The 24,904-nt window shown below is 29.6% G+C and overlaps 2 protein-coding genes and 2 non-coding genes across 4 annotated transcripts; 3 read left to right on the forward strand and 1 right to left on the reverse strand.

Annotated features, from left to right (window-relative positions):
- Positions 1–410: 410 nt before the first annotated feature.
- LOC137812161 (uncharacterized) lies at positions 411–2,813 on the forward strand. Its single transcript, XR_016518771.1, has 4 exons — positions 411–758; positions 1,703–1,884; positions 2,026–2,121; positions 2,428–2,813. It is a non-coding gene; the product is annotated as an uncharacterized LOC137812161 (transcript).
- Positions 2,814–13,464: 10,651 nt separating this feature from the next.
- Positions 13,465–14,029, forward strand: LOC137809499 (B-cell lymphoma 6 protein). The gene has a single exon (XM_068610606.2). The coding sequence runs from the start codon at positions 13,571–13,573 to the stop codon at positions 13,859–13,861; it is 291 nt and encodes a 96-aa protein (XP_068466707.1). The 5' UTR covers positions 13,465–13,570; the 3' UTR covers positions 13,862–14,029.
- A 4,590-nt stretch (positions 14,030–18,619) lies between these two features.
- On the forward strand, positions 18,620–18,693 carry TRNAI-AAU (transfer RNA isoleucine (anticodon AAU)). The gene has a single exon. It is a non-coding gene; the product is annotated as a tRNA-Ile (tRNA).
- A 3,821-nt stretch (positions 18,694–22,514) lies between these two features.
- UNE1 (intracellular protein transporter, putative (DUF641)) lies at positions 22,515–24,689 on the reverse strand. The gene is given in 3 exon segments (XM_090298867.1): positions 22,515–22,705; positions 22,708–22,740; positions 23,041–24,689. Coding segments are annotated over 3 exon segments (1,389 nt in total). The 5' UTR covers positions 24,368–24,689; the 3' UTR covers positions 22,515–22,676.
- Between the last annotated feature and the right edge of the window lie 215 nt (positions 24,690–24,904).

Raw genomic sequence — 24,904 nt, forward strand, 5'->3', positions numbered from 1 at the left:
TACTACTTGTAACAAATATTAATATTCCTGTTTTATTTTAAAATTATAATATTTTAAATCTTATGACTACCTAACATATACAATAGTAAAATAAAAAAAAATAGAATATTATTTACTAAGATTTTACTATTTCAGACTGCAATTTTTTTTTCTTTTTCACTCAAATTTATATCATATATTGTTTCTCTGATATTATTTTCATTTAAATTATAAATTACACATATAATGAAAAATAATAATACATAAATTTATCTAAATAATATATAAAAGTTAATATAAATGTTAAATATTATCTATTTAAAATAAGATAAGGCGATAATAAATAAAAAAATTAGCGCGGATCCGTTACCAAATGTGTATCGCGTAGCATATAAAAAAGTGATCATAACGTTTATGAATAATTACAATATTTCTTTCCGGTGCTACTCTCAGTTCACCTATTGCAAGTGGCGGAGGAGCTATGAGGACGGCGGCGAAGATTGCCGGCATGGGCTTCTCCAGGATGGGTCTCTGGGGGTTTTCCGGTGGCGCTCCCGGCCTTATCGTTCCGAAACGCGTCGCCACCCTCGTCGATCGCTGGCGTGTCATCGCAGGGAGCGAAGACCGCCGAGGTTGTCCCGGTGCGCACGGAGGCGTCGTTGGACTAGTGTGACTTCGCCGTTGACAGTGATTTCATCGTGCCGAGAATGGTGTTCGGTTCTGCCCCCACTTTCGAGGAAGTAAGGAAGCCACCACAAAATTGAAAACGCCGTTGATGAGTATGTTATGTTTTTTAATTGATGATGATTGTTGTGATATAAATTTTATTTATTTTCATTATTTTGTGTATTTGTGGTTTCAATTTCTGTTTTGAAGTCTTTGTTTTGGTTTTACTGTTTAACTGTGCTGAGTTTCTCTAAAGGTTTCGTTTTTCTGCTTTCGGGAGGGTTTTTTTTTAACTGTGTTTCGTTTGGGTTTGCTGGCACAGTATCAGTGAACGTTGAAAGTTTTAATCGTTTTCATGTTGATATTGTAAACGACACTTTAGGAGGATTGCAAATAAATTCTATAAGTAAATCTCTGGCTGTTGCTCTTGTTCACCTTTCAAAGTAAGTTTGAGCATAATGATAGTATAAATGTTAGGAAGTGCTTGCATCTTATCTCATTGATTGGTCTTGGTAATATTAGGGGTAAACACGGTTGCCTTTGTTATCTTTGCCTATTATTCCCTTCTTGAAACTCTTTCTTTCAACGTGTTTTATCCTTGTTTCTTGATAGTAAATTTGGGTGCTGTTAAATTAAAGGTATTGGCTTTTGGGAAGTGTTGGACCTGGTGCATGTTTGGATAACCATTTTGAACGTACTTTAGACACTGAACACATTTTTTAAAATACTTTTTATATGTTTTGTTCTGAATGTAGTTTTGGAGGGGGTTCAACTCTTATCCAAACATGTTCTTGTTCTTTGTCTGTCATCAGTTCAATCCCAGTATTTTATTTTGGTCTTGAAGAAATTATTGCTTGACGAAGTTATATTGCGTAAATTCCCTTTCTTGGGTCTAGAATGCAATCGTGGGGAACAATGGTTATTAATTTTTTCTTTTGAACCATGCTGCTTTTTTGGTCGGAGGATGATTTTCATGTTCACATAGACACATACATTGTGGGATATAAGATCTGGTGATACTTATCTCTATCTGAAATCTTATGTCTTGTTTTTTCAGATTATATTTTTCTCTCGATTCTTCTTATTATTCATCTCCTGGTTGTGAAGTCTCTGCTCTGTCTCCTACACTTTGTGATGAGCCAGTGAACAGATCTCGTGTCATTGACAATTTCAAATCCTTCAGTGCCAAAACATGTCAGTCAGCCTTTTCATTTGCTTAGCACAAGTCGTGAGGTTCAGGTAAACTGATGGTGAAGTCAAAATTACAGTATCCTTAGCAATCTCGTTTTGTGTATGATATCTAAAAATGCTAATAAATGAAGGCTTAGGTTCATTTATTGAATTAATAGATAGAATTGACTTGTCTTTGGTTTCAACCAGGCTGTTGTGGCTTCACTTGCTTGTTATCCAAATGTATGGAATGCAGCCATGGAAAATCCTGCTGTCTGCAGTTTCTTCCAATATCACAACAGACAGGTAATCCTAATTCCTATTTAACGGGTCTTTGTTCTGTAGGATAGATCTTTTTAAAAACTGAAAATAAAAAATTGAAACTGAAAACTCAAACTGATTTTTTTTTATAAAATTTCAAAACATAAAGCTGAACTGCCCCTTCGGTGCTTTTAGTACTTTTCTCCAACGAAAATTGGAGCTTTACTCCAGTTATCCACATAATAAAGGTTTGCATTAAAAGTTAGCATAAACTACGAGGGTAGAATTCTAATAGTCCAATTCTATCTACTTGTTAAACAATATCAAAAGTATCCAAGGAATTGGATCTAGGCGTTGTCCTTGTTTTTAATGTTTCGAGCAGAGGAAACTGCCGAGGAAGTGGTAAAGTTATCAAGTTGTGCTTCTGAAGCAGTTGAAACACCTGAAAAAGCATCATCCTAGTCTCGCTCGCGATACGTGTTTTCCAATTTCGTGAGTCGTCTGCAGAATTTAGAGCTTACAGGCATTGAATTGGTAAGTCGGGTGAGAAAGAGTGGTGCTGAGGCCGATGGGAACACTAAAACAAGTTTCATGGATAGTAAATTTGCCCAGGGAGGAATCTTGGTAAATAATGGTGATAGTGACTGAGAGAGCTTAGACTCTTGAAAGCAAAACTCTAATGTGTCGACTTCTCTAATCGTTTTGAAAGCTTGTAAATAAAGATGCCTTCAACTTAACAATGTGTTGCACTCGGTAATGTTTTTGTTTACAATTTGGAACCCTGCCTTGTTCTAGTTTTTTTAACGTTTTCTGCATTTTCTCTACTTGCTGAAACATGTAGGTGGGATTTTTTTCTAAAAAAAAGAAAGAAATTAATGTACATCAGGATCACTTAATATCCAATATTTAGGCAAAGGTGATTTCATTGACTTTTACCTTTTTGGTGAATGACTTTCTGGGCTAATTTAGCAGATGCTAATACCCAAGAGTTGAAATGCTTTCAAAGTTTACCAATGTTTCTTTCATTTCTCATGTGATAGCATCAATAAACTTACAGAACAATTTAATATTTGTATTGTCTAAATGCCTATTTAGTTTAATTCACCCAAACCCGGGACAGGGTCAGACTCATATTATTAAGGGGTCAATCAATTAATTAATTATATGAAGAAAGATTAATCGACTCCAAGAGTAATTATACATTTTCATCATTCATTTACTTGTTCAAAAGAGCAACTTATTTTAATTATAATAAGTTATAAGAAAATAAATAGTGAGGATGAAAAGTTTGTCTTTTAAAATTATTATTTTAAAATAAAGTGAATTTTCTTTATATATATACAAGGACAAATGATTTTTCTTAAAAGAGTAATTTTAAGAGGTACTGTTCATCTTCTTTATTTACTTATAATTTAATAGGTAAGATAAGTAGTTGTTTTTTAAATATTATATTACAGGTAAATGAAAATAAAGTTTAACCCTATTATTTTGAAAATATTCTTATTTTTAAAATTAAATATCATTCGCAATGAATATAATTTGAGAAAAAATTAAGAAAAATATATTTTTATCGCACGAAATAAAAATATTGAATGAACTTACTTACTATTCTTAATTGAGTGAGATAGTATAACCAAATGATTCCTTATGATGCATTAAAATAATAAATGCTGCATTAAAAAATCATAGGAAAGTTATTTCATTACATATAAGAATCCTCTCATTAATTACTAACATGAACTCTTAGGCAGAAAATACAATGATAATAATAATAAAAAATCACAAACATAGGCAAAAACAAAATATTTTTAATACTGTCTTGAAGTTTTTTTTTTTATTAGTTTTGTTCGTAGACACTGTCTATACAAGTCGTACAATACTTAAGTGCAGTACTCTACCAACTCTAGGCTTATAAGCTATTCTTCAATTAAAATTAGCGACGAACTTTAAAAATCAACATATATTATCAAAATAGAAATTCTTTTTTTATTGAACAATCACCTATAGCTTATTTGAATGAAAAATTTAGAAGGATTCAATTCTTGAAGTGAATTTAAAATGTAATACTTCAAAATTATTGATGACTTATTTGGATATGAAACGTAAAGAATTTTTAGAATGATATCTTACAGAGACTAAAAATAAATTATCTACACATTATAGGAATAAAAAGGAAAAAAAAATATACATTATAGAAACTAAAACAAAACAACAATGATGAAAACGAAAATTAAACTAAAAGTTAATAAATAAAATTTTAAATATCAAAATGGATAAGATCATTATGTATGACAGTTTTTCTTTCCAATGTTCACCAGTTGATCAACCTGCTCACCGGTAGTTTCTTTTTAGTTAGCCTTTTTTTTTTCTTATTCTTACTTTCTCTTATTTTTCAAGTGTATATTTAAAGAAGCAACCCAATATAAAAGCCTCAACTTTCACTTGAAAATTCAAGCAACCTAAAATGTGAAAACAAATTAAACCCAGATCCCACACACCCTTTAAGATGGTGAATAAAAAAGGAGGAAGAAATGGGGTAGTGGAAAAACAGTAAAAAATTAACCTTGAGGACCATGCCTAGCTCTGGATTGAGGTGGACCTAACGATGTCGAAGGACATTCCTCGTACCCACGTTTCTTTGAGGACGTTGTTTATTAGTATATTGATTTTTTAATGGATGGTGATAGTTGAGTTTTCCTTAATTAACTGCAATTATTTTTATGTACCTCTGTCTATTTTTACTTTTAGGTGACTTCACTTTTGTTCCAACATTGTTCTTAGTCAATGCCTTCTTTGTTTAAATATCTTTGTCTTCTGCCAACTCTAGGTTAAATAAAATATCGATAATAAATACTACTAATAATATATACTTTTAGTTTATTTTTCTCACATATTTCCCCTCTCTTCTCTTTTTTTTTTCTTTTTTCTAACTAAACAACGTTTGTTTTTAAACATTCTTTATTTTCTTTATTTTTTTTCTGCACTAAATCGAGAATTAGAGTTTTTTTAATGAACGATGCTACGAACAAGTTGGAATTGGCTACCGAACTCGGGTGTTTTTATATATGTAAACGAAAGTGAATCCTATTTTTATCTTTTAGAAGACTAAAAGAGTCTTTAAAATATTATTTTTATCTCTTTTTAATCTATCTTATAATTTTTCAGATTGTATATTTGCCTCTCTTTTCTTCTTACTTTCTTTTTTTATATACAAAATGTTATAAAAAAAATTAAATACAAATATGCATTTTTCTCTATAATGTGATAATTAGTAAAAAAATTGTTAACCAACAAATACCAATCATTTTAATTTATATATAACATATTGTTCAGTTAAGAAGGAGATTTCTCAAATAGTATTTAGTTTAGTCAAAAACAATGATTTATAATTAAATTATTATTTTCTTTTAATTATACCATCTTCTTTTCTTAATATACAGTATGTTGGTCTTCTTCCTCCTTATATTTAATTTTATTTTAAGTTATATTTTTAAATTAATTACAATTCATATTCAGTCAATTTTCATAATCATTACAACATATTTTTATTATTATTTTGATAGATTAAGACCGTTTCACCAAATGATTGGATTCGGTCCATGACTTCACAACCCATAGCCTCATACAAAATCCAGTAAAGTTGATAAGTTCATAATCGTTAACTTTAAGTTAGGACTACTACACTAGATGAGTTTGATTCATTACATCACATATATAATCAATATATAATATTTTTTAAAATTAAAAGCTTCAATATCAAAACAAAAGAAAGTGCAAGTTGTTCTATTTTTAAAGGTCGAAGAACCTTGAAAAAGATTACATTTTCCATTTTTAAAATTGAGGAATTTCATTAAACAATTTATGAATAGAAGAACGAAATTAAACAAAATAAATAGTTTTAAAGTATATTCTACAAACTAAATTTTTATACTTTACTAAAGTTTAAATTTCATGATTTTTATCACTTAAATTTAAAATTATACAAAAAAAATTTACATTTATGATAATTGGTTGCCAAATTTACAATTTAATTTAGAATAAAAGTATGATGATCTGTGAAGGCAAAAGATAACTTAAAAAAATATTTATTAAAACATAACACGGGAAAGTAAGGGAAAAAAAGTTTTATAGTGGAAAGCAGTTAGAGAAAACAAAGTATGATTTGAAAACATTGTCCATATCTAAATGCAAATCAAGAAACTCCGAAGAACACTATCTTATCTTATTCGAATTATAAATTAAAATTTTGTTGAGATGGATAGTGTGTATTATCTACTGAGGGGAAATGATTCGAGGAAATAGCAGTTTTGTGGTTTTACTGATATCATATTCATAATGTGGTTCTGCCATTGTTTATGGTGTTTCAACTTTATGGAGACATAAAAGCAGAGAGAGTGGAATACTTTCGGTAATTAGGTAAATCATGTCTCAAGAAAAACACCTGAACTGTGACATATGTCAATAATTAAGGGTCCCTCTGTATTCATCCTTCCCAACACCTTTTCCTTCTTTTAAAAGAACATCAAAAATATGTATTTGCCATACACGTAACCCTATCCAACAACAAACTTTCACATCCCCTCTTACTCTTCCCAACCTTTTCCATATCATATTAATTACCATAAGTCACCCATATTATTATTATTATTTCAAATACTACTAAAATATTCTTCTTATACTGATTAATGATTATAAAACTTTGTGATTTTCTATCTTATTTAGTTAATATTTCTCGCTATTTAAAATAATAATAATGTACGATTACATTACTTAAGATGATTGGTTTAATGAGATCTCTCTAATGTAATTGCATACCACAAACACAAATAAATTATTTTATAATTTTATTATTGTTTTCTATTATTTCTTTCGTATTTTTTAAATCTAACTAATTTTATAAAACCATATAAAATAAGGTTTATTAGTCTTATATTATTAAGAAGTAAACTTTAAGTTTAACTCAATCCAATAAAATCGACTCATGAGGTGAGGTTTGCACTCACTTATATACAATGAATTGTCTTTATCTCTAGTCGATGTGGGATTTTCAACACATTTCCCTCACGCCGAGAGTGACAACTCGTGTGTGGGATAACATATTATAACGGCCCGATAAAGGATGACCTGATAAGTCCAACAAACACTCGTTATGATAAGTTCAAAATGATTCTGATACCATATTAAGAACTGAACTTTAAGTCTAACTCAACCCCATAAAATCGGTTCATGAATGAGATTCACACCCATTTATATATAATGAATTGTCCTCGTATCTAATAATCTAGATCTCCAAGCTTACATCAGGCTGATGCATATTTGTTTAGCATGACACACTATAACATGATTCATTGTAAATACATTTATTTGTGTTGATAATCGATTATAAAAAAAGTCTTCATAAGAAAAAGACAACCTTTAGAGGGAACCTGATTACTCCGCACTTCCTTTTACAACCTATGCAATCTTTAAATTCTGGATTTTATACAGAATATCTTTTTTTTCTGCCTTCCACACCCACTTATTTCCACATTCTCTTTTCCATGTAACTTTTCATCCCAAAAATTACTCCTCCAACTCCCATATTAGTCACTTTATCATTTTTCTAACTAGGTATATAATATTCTACTTTATATTCTTAATAAATTTCTTTTTAATAATTTTAACATTTTGAAGAAGAACGGATAAAATAAAATCAACTTATATTTCCAACTACTTAGTAAGTTTCTATATCACCAATTTTGATGTATCTTTGTTCCTTGGGTTAGCTACAATAGACATACGGAATCTAAGTATAGAGCAATTAAGTATATCAACATAAGCTACCAACATGTTCCCTTTCGGTCCAATTAATTCTGCTCTGTCTTTTAGTTTTTGTTAAATTTTTTATTTTGAAATAATTTAATAAATATCATAAGTGCTCATTAACACTACATTCATGAAATTGATGAATAAATAAAAGATAAATAAGTTATAGGTAGTATTGGCCCACAAGGACAGAAAGTTCTAACCACCCCACCCTAAACTTAAAAGGCTGTTGCACACGGGCCACGCCCACCACTGTAATCATGGCTACTTATTTTTTAATTGGTAAAGTAATTTCAATCTTTTCGTGGAATCATGATCACATAATTAACGAAATAAATATGTGGTAATTATCGTTAATTTCAGTATTTCTTTGTTATAAAGCCATAACGTGGTTCTCAATAGTGAATTAAGAAAGTTCAGGGTGGTTATTAACTTATTAGTGGAAATTATGCACGTCTTATTCATATTTTGTGTGAACGGAGATGGAAAGAGAGAAGAAACTGAGAGAGTATAAAAACATGATTTTATTTTTATTTAGGCAAAGATTAAAATAATGACTAAATGAAAGACACAAATATGTATTATAACATATAGTTTCGATATTAAAATTATAATTTTATTTATAATTATATGTATTTTTCACAAATAATGTGTATCGATAACTTGAATCAATTTTTTAAATTATATATCCACGTGAATAAGCATATTAAACATATAACTTTATTTATTTCAAAATAAGTAATACTCAATTTATCCATACACATGCCAGTTTTTTTCTTTTTGACACAACATAACTATCTTTATATAATATTTATATTAAAAATATTAGCTATATAATTCAATAAATAACTATGTATTAATATTTTTGATTAAAATATATTATTGGATCTTAATTATATTATATGTAATTATTTAATTAGAACATTTAATAGACTTTATACTATACAACTATAACCTAATTAGTTAATTAATGGCTATATATCATTGTATAACCAGCTTAGAAAAGTATCACAAGAAGTCTAAATTTAAAATATAAGTGTTCTTACTGTTTATCTTTATTAATCATTTTTATGAATAATAAATTTATAAGATTATATTAATAATGCTTTTAATGTTGTTTACACACTATGTCGTATGTTATATAAAAAAGAAAGATTTATAATCAAAGCTTAGAAATTTAATATTTTTTATTGATTTATTAATTTTACGTAACATACATGAAAACGGAGAATAAAGTAGTTATTTAAATAAATACATAATTAAATACATTTTTTCCAAATATAATTGAAGTGTTCTTTGAAATACCACAATGTCTTTGTTATCTATCTATCTATATGTTTCCTTTCAATATTGGGAAGACTATTTTTATTTTATTGGTGGGTAATATATGATTACTGTTGATTATATGAATTTTCATAATTTTAGTGGAAAAATATTAATATTTAAATTGACAAAAAAAATTTTGTTAAAACTTATTAAAGAGGAAAAAATTAAAATAATTCATTGAATCAAATGTAAACATAATAAAAAAAATAAAGAGAAAATTAAACAAAATAATTAATTATATATATGAAAAGATTATTTTCACACTAAATTATATCTGCTTGACAACATATTATAATAATATAATAATAATTTAAATTAAAAGAAAAAGTTAAATATAATTAAAATATTAAATTATTAGGTTGTTAAGTGAATGTTTTTAACGGGTGCTTGTCCTATGTGCTAGTCTTCTCAATCTATCTTTATCTTTATCTTTATATAATATTTATAATATCTGGAAACTTAAATTGAATATTGATGACTTTTTACGGCAAGTGCACTGCGTTTGTCAGAAGTAATAATTGTCCCTAAGGACGGATATCGATCCCACAAGGAACAGTGAATTATCAAGTACAATAATCGCTAAATATAGAACAAAACAATTAAAAGTGTATTGAGAGTGGTTGTGTTGGCGATGATCAATAAGAAAACAGACAAAGAATTAATTGTTTCAATTGGAAAAATAGGGATTAGGTTTCATCTCTCTCACTCTCATGTATTTTGATTAACATGTCAATATTAAGTTTTTCAATTGAAATTGATGCCCGTATAAAAATCATTTATATCGATTCCTCGCATATAAAATCCTTAAGAATGTTCCCTAACTATCGATCCCTCGCATAATTATAAGAACAACTTAAAACGAAGCTCGGACGTTTAATAGCAATTAACATTTCAAGTCTATTCCTAGCACTCAAATATGTTAAGTATTGTTGTTTAGGTCCGAACCCTAAAAATACCTCCCGGTCAGATTTAAGATTCTCAATTTGTCACGGAAAATTAAAAGTAAAACAACAATACCAATAATCAATCAAGAACTGAATATTAATATATAAATATCACCTCAATACATAAGAGTTTGAGCAGATTACTCCCAATCCCAAAGGGTAGAATTAGCCACGCATACTTCTATCACCTTCCATTCTCCCAATTGGGTTACAATTCACTCTATGGTGTTTTCCTCTCAATCTGCCACACTAAGGTTGAGCCTCTAGCCCTCTATTTATCCTAGTTTTCTAGGGTTAGGTTGTTTCCTATGTCGCGCTAATGGGCTAAATGATAAAACATAAAAAAGGCCCAATCTTTCTTTGCATCTTTTCCATTCTGGGACCTTTTATCTTTATCTTTTTAGCTCAAATCATTCATCTTTAATCCAAATCTCCAATCTTCCTTAGAAATCTGCAATTAACACCAAATTTGGGAATAAAATACTCTTATTCAAATAAAGATCATAAAAAATGTAAAAAGGTATAAATTCATAAATTAGGGATTATTTTATATGTAAATTAGCAATAAATCCTCATAAGTGCCTATATTTTAATATGAAATATTACTGAAATTAGACACTTATCAAATATGTATAGTATGTATAATATATAATTATATTTTATTTTAATATTTATCTTTAAATTTGAAAATAAATATCGATGATATTCACCTTATCAATGAAACAATGGAAGAAATTAGGAAGGATCTTTTTGACATGAATAGGAGTTAAAAGTTATTTTTAACAAATTCATGAATGAAGTGATTATATCTATATGTTTTGACCTCTAATGGTATAAGGGATTAGAAACAATGTGTATGACATATTTTTTTATAAAAAGAAATATAATTGTGTCTATTAAAACTTCAAAATGTTTGTTCAAAAGTTCATAAGATGAAGTGTATAAACAAATAACTGGATCTATACGATTAGAGAAAGTGCTTGCATATGTGTATTTAAGAAAAATACTTGTGTCTATTCGGTTAGATGTCGAGATTTGATGTTTATAAAATTATATTTTATATTTTATTAAGCATGTATAACAAAAATAAAGATATGGTGTGTTGAACTTTGCTCTAACATAAACATATTTATTTCTCTTAAAAAAATAACTTTCTTCTTATCAATCACATAAGAAGAGTTCATCTAATTTTCTTTGCAAACATCATTAAAATAATTTTATACATATAACTCATTATAGACATGAGCCTAAAAACCTCTTAAGCTCTAAGGATGATCCACCTTGAAAATCAATGAAATGAATAATGAATTACAACCACTTAAAGTATATCATTTACGTATAATAAATCACAATATGTTCTCCTTAAGAATATGTTAAAACTATTTAATGAATTTGAAGTTTAACTCATATCAACTCGAACTTTTTCTAACATTTTCAACAATTAAATCTTAATTTTCTTCTTTCAAAATCTTAGAATATTCAATCCCTTTTAACTAAGATTAATCTATTAAAAAATATATGATCTTATTGTTAAAAATAATTAGACTCTGCATATGTAAGCCTATTAAAGTAATTCTCCTCCTAGTAAAGTTCATCTTCAGTGAAAGTACATAGAATTATTATCACCTTCCCACTATTCATCTATCCCCTGTTTTTCACCTTATGCTTTCTAAGTTGTTCAATTCTCCTTCCACCTTCCTACATCGGAGCTATATATTTTCGAACATCTCTTTCTTCCAAAACTTAATATTTTTTTTCAAAGTTTACTTCTAACTTTGACCATTCTTATTTGACAAAAATTTCAAACCTTTTATCCTTTATCCAATAATTGATGAACTTTAATGGTTTAAGTCTCCAATCTCTTTGTGCTTCCCTCAAAAGCAATACCCACTGATCACTAATTTTTTCGTCAACTACTTATTATATACTTCCCTTCTGTATCTCTGTCCATTCTTCACAAACAATCATTTTTATCGATTTGACTTCTCACTTTCCCAACAGTGCAGGTTATTTCTAAGTACTATATTTTTAATTAAAAATATATATTTCAAGATTTTGTTACAAAGTAATTGAATTCAATATGTTTTCAAGCCAAACTATGAAGTAAGTTAAAAACACCAATGAGGTGCATTAAAAATATTTATATCCTTAGAAAAAATAACTTTTGCTTTCTTAGATAGTATTCTTCAAGTACTTGCAAAATAAAACAGGACTTAGATATTATAAATTTTTTTAGTGTATTTATATATATGTGTATATATATATATATATTTATAATTTTTTAATTATATCAATCAAATTAGCTATAAAATTCTCAATTATTTTCTTTCACTTTTCTTTCTCAATATCTCACTTTCTACTCTATTATTTCACTCTCCCTTCAATCTAAAGAAATTATAAGTGTATTGCAGATATTTTGAAATTACGACTAATTAAAATATTTCTATTAAGAAATGAATATATTTTAGCAAATAACTTGAACTGGTTAGAGCTTTCACTAACTTTGTTTTTTAAGAAAACGGAGTTGAAGATACGTTTTGTAACTCTTTTTATTCTGACAAGTAAAAAATGGATAACCCAATCAAGTAGAGAATGTTATATTTGTATATTTCTTTTTTCAATTCCTTGAAATATTTATTTTCCAAAAAAATCATTAAATAAATAAAACACAGTTTTAGACATGTTTTTTTAACTTTTTTATTCTGACAAGTAACTGTCAACAAAAGAACAAAAGACAACCTGCCGGCTGGCCTCACCTAACTTAGGTCGTCCACACTTCGTACTACAAATCTTTTGCATTTAAAAAAAAAACTATAAATCATTAATTAAGAGACGAATTATACAAATTATAACTAGCTCTATGTAATAAATTTATTAACTTTTATAATAACTGCTACAAATCATACTAACAAAATGTTTACTATTAATTGATAATGTAAATTTTATTTTTATAAAGACAACACATTTGAGGTACTTACTGTAATATTCATCATCCATAGCGTGGAAATTTTGCAGGTACACTTCTACAAAAAAAGTGTAGAAGTATTGGGAAAATGTCTACACCTTTAACACCAAAGAATTGAATATTAATATTTTTAAATAATTAATATGTGACTTAAGAAAAGGTCTTAATACAAAGATGCTTTAATTTTTATGGCGCGTGTGGGTTTGTAACATTTAAATGTAACTTCAATTATAATATCCCAATTAATTAAATTCACACTTTGGATTTTCAAACCCCACCCCACTTTCTCTTGACTTTGCTCATCCCTTAAACCTACCTTCATCTCCAACTTCTCTCTCTCTCTCTCTCTCTCTCTCTCTCTCTCTCTCTCTCCACATTATATATTACAATAACCTTTCTGTCTCTCTCTCTCTCTCTCTCATTCCTTCTCAGTTGTTTTCTCCAATTGATTAACATGGCACGACCTACCACGGTGCTACTGCTCTTGATGCTTCTCTTGGCTTCACTCTGCTCATCTTTAGAGGCCAGAAAACTTGTTCTACAAAAGCAACACAACAAGGTGAATCCATCTCCAAGAAGGGACAGTTTGTTTCTGAGTGCACTTCCAAAGGGTACTGTGCCACCTTCTTCTCCAAGCAAGAAAGGACACGCCACGGAGGTTGATGAGAAGCTCATAGCACGACACCTCATAACCATCGACCGTGTTCTTCTAAGATCTGTCCCTAGTCCTGGTGTTGGCCACTAATAACTAACTAACTATTTATTTATTTGTATTTCTTTCTTCTTTCATCTCTATGTTGAGATGACACGACATTTTTTTTATTGCCTCAGTTTTGTTATAAGTCGGATTCTTTGCATGGTGGATTGTGATTTTCTCATATAAATAAATAAATATGTGCCGGCGATTTCCTCTGTTTTGGGACTACTTGCTTTCTCTTTACGATTACACTTAATGAGAAACATAAATCAATCAATTTTCAACTCTACGTCAATCAATAGCCTTGCATCAACTTTTTCTCAACTGGAACTGGGAATTGTTGATTTGGGACTTGGAATCCAGAGATAACGTAACTCCATTTGTTGTCTCATACTATGAAATTATAGAAAATGAAAAAAAAAAGAAAAAAAAACTCCACTCCAGACAATTGTTCGTAAGCTTCCACTTACTTTTTTTGCACGAAGAGTTGGTGTGCAAAGATTCGATGGTGTTTGAAAATCGATGTTTAATTATTAGTATTATTAAGGCATAGCTTTTCTTAAAATGTGATTTGTCTTTTTGTAATAAAGTTTTTCATACGCACAAGTAAAAGTTAAATCTTAGTCAATGTGTTTTAAGGAATTTAACTGTATGTGTGTGTTTTAGTACGTACTCATCATGTCTTGGTGATGATATGGTTCGATAGTTAGAGATCCAAATTACTTATATATACTTTTCACCTTCCTTTTCAGTCTCTTTAATTAAGAAGTGACACGTGATTATAAAGAAAATATTTCTCCTGACTAATGTGTTATTTTTGTTGATATGTCCCTTTCCACCAACATTTTTTCAAATCAAATATGTTTAGTATAAAAATAAATTATGAAATTTTTTAAAATAGATTTGAATTACCAACAAAAAAAATTAAATTATATTGATAGTGAAAATTTTAATTTATACATAATCATCTAAAAAAGCTGCACAATGTTTTAAATAACTAATATAGTTTTTATATCATTTTTACTTACTTAGTATTAGAAATACTAATTAACTTCACTTCTCTCCCACATTTAAAAAAAAAAGTCTTTCTCTGATTGAAATGTCTAAAAATCCCGATTTATTACACCTGGACATTATTATAAACTTCAGTTTTGTTCGTAAAGGTAGGATAGTACTCATAATGCAATGTTAACTTTTTACTGTTCTTTACAATAAACTTTTGAAAATATAGAACCAACACTCCATAACAGTACTAGTACAATTTAATTAATCAACACCATGAAAGATTCCGAAACTTTTCATTTAATTAATCTTACTATGCAATAGTACAATTTTAAGAACTTCAATATTTTTGTTCAGCTATAGCACTTTTTAAGAATTTAAAATGGATTTCCTAAGTTATCTCACATGTTTATATATAATTTCTTTAAAATGGGTATTACAACTTATTTCTCAATTATTTTTTAATGATTAGAAACTAATTCTTATATAAAAATGGTGTTTATATGTAATATTCACATCATCCAATGATACTCATTGGGGAGAAGCATTATGTAAATTCCTAATTATTATTAGATGATATTAATCATACTTATTCACTGCACTAGGTGTGCTATTGAAGATTTTTAATCTCAATTCCACCTAAGCCAAAGTTTCCTAATTTCCATGCGTGTAATTAATTACTTATTTCGGCTAAGTAATAGCTTATTAATTAGATTATAATTTATTTGATTAAGTAAAAGTGTGTCGGTATATGATTTTTTCATTAATTAAATATTATTTATTTTAATATTCCATGATTTAATTTAATAAAAATTAACAGTAAACATTTATTTTAATTATTATTCTATTAATGAAATAGTGTATTTAAAGAAAAAATATTACAGCTTAAAAGCCAAAGCTAACTTAAAATCAAAATATTCATAAAAGTATATTTTTTATGAAAAAAATTGAATGTAGACATATTTTAATGTAATTTTATATTTATCAATTATTCAAAAAGTTAATTTATAAAACACTTGTAACTAATATTTATAGCTTTCAATTAAGTTGTTGATTTTCTTAGCCATGTGATTAAAACATAATAGACATATTATGTTTATTGTTGATTTAATAAGAAGAGTATAACATAAGGAACTTTAATGAGGATGGTAAGGTACAATAATTTTGTGGGAGAAAATCTGGAATGATCTCATATATGTTAACGAATTGAATGACATAAAAATATGGTTTGAAAAAAAATGTTATAGCAGGTGTAACAGTTTGAAATAATTTGGAGGATAGAAGTGTTTTGAGAGAATGTGATACTGAAAATGAGAAAGCATGGTAGGTGAGATCTTCAATTTGAAAGTACAAAGTAGGAAGAAAAACATGGTGTTGCATATGGTCCATGTATACAACTACTGGTCTGCCATTAGGGTTGCATATATTTTGGGCAAAAAATTAGCATCACAAAACACTAAAAACGCGTCCAACCAACACCTCTTTTTCTTACCAGGGGATCACCGTCACTGCCCTCTGTTTTGCCATCTGCACACCTCTCACACACCACTTTTTTCTTCTTCTACTCATTAATTTAGCATTTTTTTTTATATTCCAAAAATTATTAAGTAATATCATAATTTGTGTAATACACAGTTCACGTATGAATAAGTAGTTTAAATATCGGTGTTTGGTGTGACGATATTAATGCAGACATAGCTATACTTCTGCTCATTCACTTATTCAGTTTTCCGTCTTTATTTCTTCCTTTAATTTCAGGGGAAACAGAAGCGTAGGAAAAGTTTAATTCTGCTTATCAACTTTCCAACTCATTAAATAGGAGTTAAGTGTTGTTATGTGTCTCATTTTCTGTCAATAATTCAATAATGAAATTACGTGTTTGTTGAAAAAAAGTATTCTTTCTCTTGCCAAATTTTTTCAAGAATTATTATTCCTCGATTACAAAAGCAAAAAAGTAGATACATAATTTCATTCCGCCACTAAATTCCTATACTCAGTGATGTTCATAATTTGTTGTAGTTAATGGAAGAAGTGATTTGTTTTTTAATTGGAAAATTTTGATTGACGTAAGTATTTGAGGTACCATTAATAATAGTGAAAAGAAAATTAAAAATATTTTGACAATCTTTATTTATTTTTATATGACTACTTGACAATTATTTATAATAATATAAAAATGTGAAGAAAATAGCATGACTTAAATATTGTTTATAAGACATGGAGAAGTTGTGAAGGCCCACTTAGAGTTGGGTCTTTAGAATGGCCTCTTGAGGATAATGAGAAGGCCATTGTATTTGGTATCCCATATATGACAATTACTTCTAAAAATGTTCTTAAATAAAAAGGATACAGGTAAAAATACATTTTGGACCTTTTTTTCAAAATATATTTGCTATTTTTTTTTCTGAAACGTATATTTTATACTTTGGAATTACTTTTTTCATAATTAAATTTTGATTTTTAATTCCATTCCGGATTTTAATTTCCTAAAGAAAATAATCTATTCCAAATTTGTTTTTTCAAAAAAGTACTTTTTCCAATTCCAAATTTTCATTTTTGGGATGGAAGAAATTTTTGGAAATTAAAAAATGTTTAGGGTGCAAGTTAAAAAGGTTGAGTGTAGAAAAAATTTGCCCCATATATTGATGTTGTATCTCAATAAAAAATAAAATTTTAATTTTATTGTTTGAAATATGTATTTTGGAGGGTATATTTCAAAATATATTTTTAGATTTAGAAATATATTTCAAAATATATATTTTTAATTTAGAAATATATTTCAAAATACATATTTTGAAATTAATTTATAAATCTATAAACGTATTTCAAAAATAAAATAAAATATATATATATAATTTTAAAATAGATTATAATATACAATTAAAAAAATTCGAAATTATCATCCAATTTTGAATAAGTGGAGGTATTTTTCATAATTCGGTACCCATAGGGTTGTAGATGCAACTTAGTGAAGAATGTAATGACCCAATGAGAATGTACAAATGCAACGGATGCATGATGTATTCTAGTACGCAAGTTAAAGTGTGTAAACTAAAAGAGTAATGATATATGAATAATATTGTACATTTTGATCTTAATATTTTGTTTAGTTAAATATTTTTTAAATTAATTTAGTATTTTTCTTAAAATTGGATATTTATTTGACTTAGGCTTTTGTTGACTAAATTATTTAAATTTATTTTATTTTATCTCTTCATTTCACTTTGCCTCGTGTATTTCTAAAAGCATTTTATTATTACAGATATTTGAACAAGGAATAAGCGTCTTACTAAGAACTCTCCTTCATATCCCTATAAATTATTACCAGAGAGAGTTTGTTATATCCTATGATATTATTTAAATGTCTAAGGGTTATTTATTTTAATAGGTTTATAGTAATCCTAAAATTAGTAAGTTTTAATTTTAGTTTCTATAATTTTTTTATAAAATTTAAAATAATTACTTTTAGCACCTATAAAATGCATTGTGTGATATTTTTTAGAGTTTTATATCCTAAACAATTTGAAATTATTATTTTTAGTTTCTAATATTTATTTTAAGATAGATAAATATATAAATCTCAAGAATTCTTGTGAAATGTATCACAACATTATTATGTGATATTTGAAATAATCACTTCACGTTTTGTTCGACAGAATTAACTAATATTATTCAATATACATGATTGAAAGTAGTGATTTTTAATTGTTAATTACTATAAAAAAAAGGAAAATATAAGGGAGAAAACACCATATAATTATAGATAATTGTACAAATCATTTACACTCCAAATCATTGACATGTGGCCCATTAGCTCAGTTGGTTAGAGCGTGGTGCTAATAACGCCAAGGTCGCAGGTTCGAGACCTGCATGGGCCAAAATGTTTTTTTGCCTTTTTGGCCTTTTGATTTTTCTGCCAAAATAAAAAACTATTTTACTAATTTAACTACTTCCAACTCTATAATGTTTCACTCACTTATTTTACTTTGAAATTATTATTTATTTTATAAATTAGATATTGTGATGAAATCTCAATTTTTAATTCAAACATTACTAATGGTTTTAAGCTCACACATGTAACATTTTTTTTCCCCTTACATATCATTTATAGGAATCAATGCTCAAAACCTTAAAATATCAGAAGCTCCTTTCAAATGTTCTCCAATAAATGCTATCGTAGTGTTACATAAATAAATTTCACCATATAAAGAATCTCATGCTACAAATGAATTATCATGTTTTCATAATTAACTCTTATAACTCCGTATCTACACTCTCCTAGCCAAATTAAAACGTGTCACGCATTTATACATATGTTTTTTACCCTCAATTACATGCCAACTTTTAAATTTCCCTGTGCAACTAATTAATAATAATGAAACCTCAAACACAAACAATTCATTTAATATATATATATATATATATATAAATTATTAAATAAAGATCAATTTAAAAAAATAATAATTAATTGTTATATTAATTAAATTAGATATTATTTTTAAAATTAAAAAAAAATAATATATAAATTAGTTTCTGTTATTGATAAATGTTTTAGTTATCAACTTTAGAATTTGAATAATTGATAATTGAATAATAAATTAAAAATTATTTATCAATGATAAATGGTAGAAACTAATTTAGATACCAATAATTTTTGTAATCTCTAAATTAATATATAATTTAATTAATATAATAATTAATTATTTTTTATTTTTAAAATTAGTTTGAATCTAATAATTTTTTAGTATATATATATATATGGAAACATTTAACAGGTAACAGTTAAATACTTAAAAAAAAATTATATTCACTGAATCTGAATTTGACACTTAATTGTCTTTGTTGAAGGGATGAGATAGTGTCTTATAAATCAACCAGCCAAAAAAAGTCATACTAAGAAAACCTCTCTGTAAGTTTGACCAAAATGCTCAAGGCTTATATCTTCATATCATATGCAATAGATGTGAGTGACCAAATGAGATAAGATACAATCATGATGGCTCCTTTCCAAGTTGGATATACATTGGTGTGAGTAGGAGCTACAATGATTCCATAAATGAATCCAAGTTTGTCCTTGGAAACAAGACTAATAAAAAATAATGTGACAACCGATGATAATTTGGTCAATTAAGAAAAAAAAAAAACAAGAATTGATGAAGGATTTTCTTAAGGTTGTACCATGAGCTGGGATCTTGAGAATAGTCAATATTACTTGATAAATGTAGCATTTAGAGTCTACCATAGAAGTAAAGAACGGAAGGTACAAGAAGATACGAAAATGTTTGCTTTATATTTTTCTTACAAAAGAATATTGAGAGGGGACAACATATCTATTTGAATTTGTTACAGAATATTACCGTTGTGTAATAGAATGAAGAAAAGAAAGATATAAAAAAAATTCACGATCTACAAATGATTACCAGCTACCTCAAAGTGACGAGTGTCCTTTTCCATTAATACACGAGGAAAATGGAAATAAATTATTATAAAAAGATTAAAAGAAACAAAAACACGTTCCTAATTTATTTTTCAGATGAAATCCAAAAAAAAAAAACTTCCTGTATTAAGAAAATAAGTTCACGTGTGTTGATAACCGGCAGATGTTTTGGTGAAGTGAAATTGGAAAAGCATAGCAAAATGGCGAAGCTCTTATGTCTTCCCATTTTTGTGTGTATTCATGGCATTAAGAAACTGAAGAAACAGGGATTGTGTGTTACTGATGAAATATGTTGTGAGAGAGGTTTCTTTTGATGATGATGGTCTCAAACATTTGAACTTTTGTTAAAAGGGATTTGATTGATGAGGTCTTTAGTATTTATTAGCTGGAGTTTGGTATTTGGAGTGCACATCAAGCTACGAATAAACTCAAATATCCAAATCGGGGAAACATTTTTTCCTAATTGCATCACAATTCTCCCTTACTCTATCTTTATGCTTCCTCATGCTCTACTTTTACTTCAAAATTAATTTCAAGCTACGTACGTATCATTATTTTCTCCCATCATATATCATACCAAGAAAAAAATAAGCTTTTTCTCTGTTGCCCTCTCTGATCAATGATGCAATCACAGAATTTGGTTGCTGGCTGCATATATCTACTCCTCATCACATGTTTGCCTACTTATCTCCTGAACTCTAGTGTAAAAGTTTCCCCAAACAAATAACAAATTTCCAACGTACACTTCTAAATGCTACATGTGTTTACCGTATATATCTGTCAGACATTGCATGAACAGCTTCAATACTTCTTTATATTCATGTTACGCATTATTTTTGTACCCTTGTCGTGTCTTGTAATTTTTACAACTTATCATATGCCCAAGTCTCTATCTTTTCTTATTTCTGTCTCCTATCAAATCCATATTTTCTTCAACTGTTCTTTCTCTACAATATACTCTACATGGATAATCAAAGTTTATAATTTTTTGATACTGTAGGCTAATTTGGCTTTATTTAAGGTTAACCACATAGATTAACGGGTTAGGTTAGCGAGCAAATTAAGCAGCATATTCCCTTCTTTTCTGCTATCAAATTCAAATTTCAAGAAGTTTGAAGCATTACTATTCCAACCGCCAGAGAGTTTATTTTTGACAAAAATGAAAGTATTTGCAAGAAGAAACAAATCTGACACTCAAAGTTTGTCTTTTGTGGGCCATAATATCTGAGAACCTCCTACCCCACCAGACCAGTCTCCTTCTCTGTTGATGAAAAGAAGATGATGTTGCCACCACCACCACCCTGTTGGCCAATTTACATGTGGGTCCCAAATGCCTATGGCTCTGTCTCTGTGCTCTGTCTGCTCTCCATTTCGGTTACAGTACCCATCCCTTTGTGGCTCCCCTCCACCCAAACTTATCCCACGCGCCTCCCTATTGTCATCGATAGTGAAGCACTTGATTGGCTCCTCTCTCCCATTGCAACCCTGGCCCATTAATCATGCACACACCCCATCCTTACCTTAGACTCCTATCTTCTATCAAATCCAACATTTTCAATTCAAATTCAATCATTAACACTCTTCTCTCCAACTCACTAATCTCACTAATTAGGTTTCTTCTTTCAAAAATGTTAGCCAGTTTAAGTCAAAAAACGTTTCTTGTAATTTTCCCCTAAAGTTATAGTTTTCAGGTTCTAAATGGTAAAACAAAAATGTTCAGAAAACATTACAGAGACTCAATACCTAACTGGTGAGAGATTCTCATATCCATGTAACGAAAATGATCCTTTGAAAAATGTATCATTACAGTATAAACAAAAGTTTAGAACGAATCTAATAGAGAGTATTTGAATTTGCATTACGTCAGTTGAAGTGAAAAGCCAAAAGTGAGATTTAAGGAAAACAAACACGCCCTCTTATTCTCTTACGAACATCATGATATGTACTCATTTTACACTTCAATTACATAAACAAGAAACATGACAAGGTAGTTAAAACATACGCCATACACATCATGGTTTTATTACAGAATAATAGCTCAACACCGGCGGAACCTTATCACCAAAATCTTTCCCGTAAAATAGCCATAAACTTTGGTCTTTAACTTTATACAACGGATTATAATTGAGCACTACGGCAACACTTGGTTAAGTAATGAAGGCTATGCTTATTAAAGTAAAACTTAACATACACTCCAGTCAAACACAACCTAATGATTATGCTTTTGAATCATTACTCCAATACTTGGCGAATTAAAGGAAGTAGTAATCAACCGAGAGAGACTTATCCTTCATTTATTATACTACAGCACCATTATACAAGATGATTTACAGTTGATATTGATGATAAGAGAAGAGAAAAACAGAGATTTAGAATAAGGTGTATATACCAAATGTATAGTACTATAAATTCCTTGGCGAGTATCTAACAGAGCACCTGAAGCATCCCTACGCTGAGACCAAATATACAATAATAACCTCAAAAATGCCTAATTGTACAGGAATTAATACTTTCTTTGTTCTATCCCTCAAGTAATAATACAGAAAATGAGTTGTCGAGTATTCATTTAATACTCCTTATTATATATTTAATAAATTTAGAAACATTTATTGTAAATTAACACTTAATATATACTTGACAACTCATTATGAGTATTATACTCATAACATTAGCATTACCATAGCATGGGATACTAATACTGTAATTAATACTAATAATGATACGTATCAGGAACTTGCCGGGGAACCCACCAGAGAGAGGTAAACCTGACTCTGTATCACTGTCTTACCGATTTTGAAACCAGGAACCACGGTGAAACCCACCCTAAGCTCGCCATGATTGGAATCAGAGGATTCCCCCGAAGCTGAAACAGGTTCTTCTGTCACACTTTCCATGTACACCTCTGAGAACCTCGTGTTCTTCTTGACCTGAAAAACAGTAACATCGTCATGAAACGATAACGCCAAACAATGCAGGGTCCAAACGCGCTTTGCCATCTCTGCAAACGCGATGAAGAAAGCGGAATCTGGGTACCCTCCAGAGTTAACCACCTTCCTCTGGTTCAAGTTGCCAAACAAGGAACACTCCATTTTGGCGTGCACCACTTGAAGGTACTTGGATTTCAGGAACTTGGAGAAGGAAGAGTTTCGATTGTGGGTTAAGTACTGTTTCGGATTAAGAGACTTGAGCATTTTGAATTTGTCAAAGTAGAGGCTTTGTCCTTGTTGGAGTGAGTGTTTCTGAGGCGGGTCTTCTTGCACGCTGAAGTTTGGATTGTTGAAGCCTTCAAACATTGTTATGCACACAAATGATTCAAATGCGAAGCTTTGGTGAGTTGGTTTGGCGAAAACTGCGTTTGGGTGGATGAACTTGACGGCGGCTTCTAGATCCCAATGAGCAGACTCCATCTCCGCCATCATCAACTTGGAGAAGCTTCTAACTGATCGCAAAGCGTGGTGAAGAAAATGGACGAAGTGGGTTGGACTCAACGCTGAACGTGTGAGGTTATCGAACAGAGACAATGAGCCACTCGAGTTGAGCTTCTTTTCAAGTGTTTTATTGAAGGAAACACAGTCATCGAGGTGTTTTCTGAGCGATGAGATGTTCGAGTCCTTGAAATCAACCTCGGCTTCGAGCCTCTTGATGGTGATTTCGTAGGTTTTCATCAGGCTCTGCTGTTCCTGAATCTCCGCGAGCATAATGGTTACTTGAGGTGAAAGATCAAGCTCTTTTTTCAAGAACCTGCGCTTGAACTCTGATATGGCTCTGAGTTCATCCACCACGGCCTGATCCGCTGCTTGAATGGACTCGTTGTTGTACGGGTGCTGAGCCATTTGGAGTTCTGCATATGCTGCTTTGATGGTGGTGACCCCAGCGAAGAGTCTTGCAATGAGAGCCTCCATAACGGCTCTATTTTTTCTATTTCCTTGGTGGGTTTTTGTCTGATGATCGGAGAAGAGATCCTCCTTGACTTTGAGGTGGGAGTTGAGCATGCAAATGCCATTGTTTGAAGCGAGTTTGGTTGCACTTCGGAGGCTGATCACCTTCTGGAATGTCTTCGCCAGTTTCTTGCTCCTATTATTGTTGAGTGCTGATTTGGGTTTAACGGTTTCCATCTCGAGACAGAGGTTTTGTTGTTTGAAGCTCAAGAGTTTGGGAGGAACGTGTGTTGCGTGTGTTCACAGAAAAATCAAAGAAATCCAAGAAAGGGAAAGAGTTTGGACTTGTGTGAAAGAAAATGTTAACAGAAAAAGGAGATTTTGGTGGGAAAAGCAGGCGCAAATCTTTGACTATGCTATCAAATCAGTGTTTGAGCCGAGGATGGCGATTAGTAGGGCGTGATATTAATATAATGGAGAAAATTAAGGAAATAAGAGTGCTTTTAAAGCGCGGGAAAAGAAAAAGGAGGAATGGTTTAGCTTTGTGATGAAAGATGTTAAATACTGGAAGTAGGCTTGTAGTAGAAGAAGTTTAAGATAGAAGCCAAGCCACTGATTATTTACTTTCTTTTTCTTTTTCCATTTCCTTTGGCTACTTGTTTTTGGAATAATACCTGTAGAGCTACCCAGAGAGATGATAGTGTGGGACCTATTGCCCTACGTGATTGATGGGTATCATCTCATTCTTGACCCTACCAACCCTATACAATTCAG

This window comes from Phaseolus vulgaris, chromosome 2 (assembly GCF_051622355.1).
Source record: "Phaseolus vulgaris cultivar YP4 chromosome 2, ASM5162235v1, whole genome shotgun sequence".
Classification (NCBI taxonomy): Eukaryota; Viridiplantae; Streptophyta; class Magnoliopsida; order Fabales; family Fabaceae; genus Phaseolus; species Phaseolus vulgaris.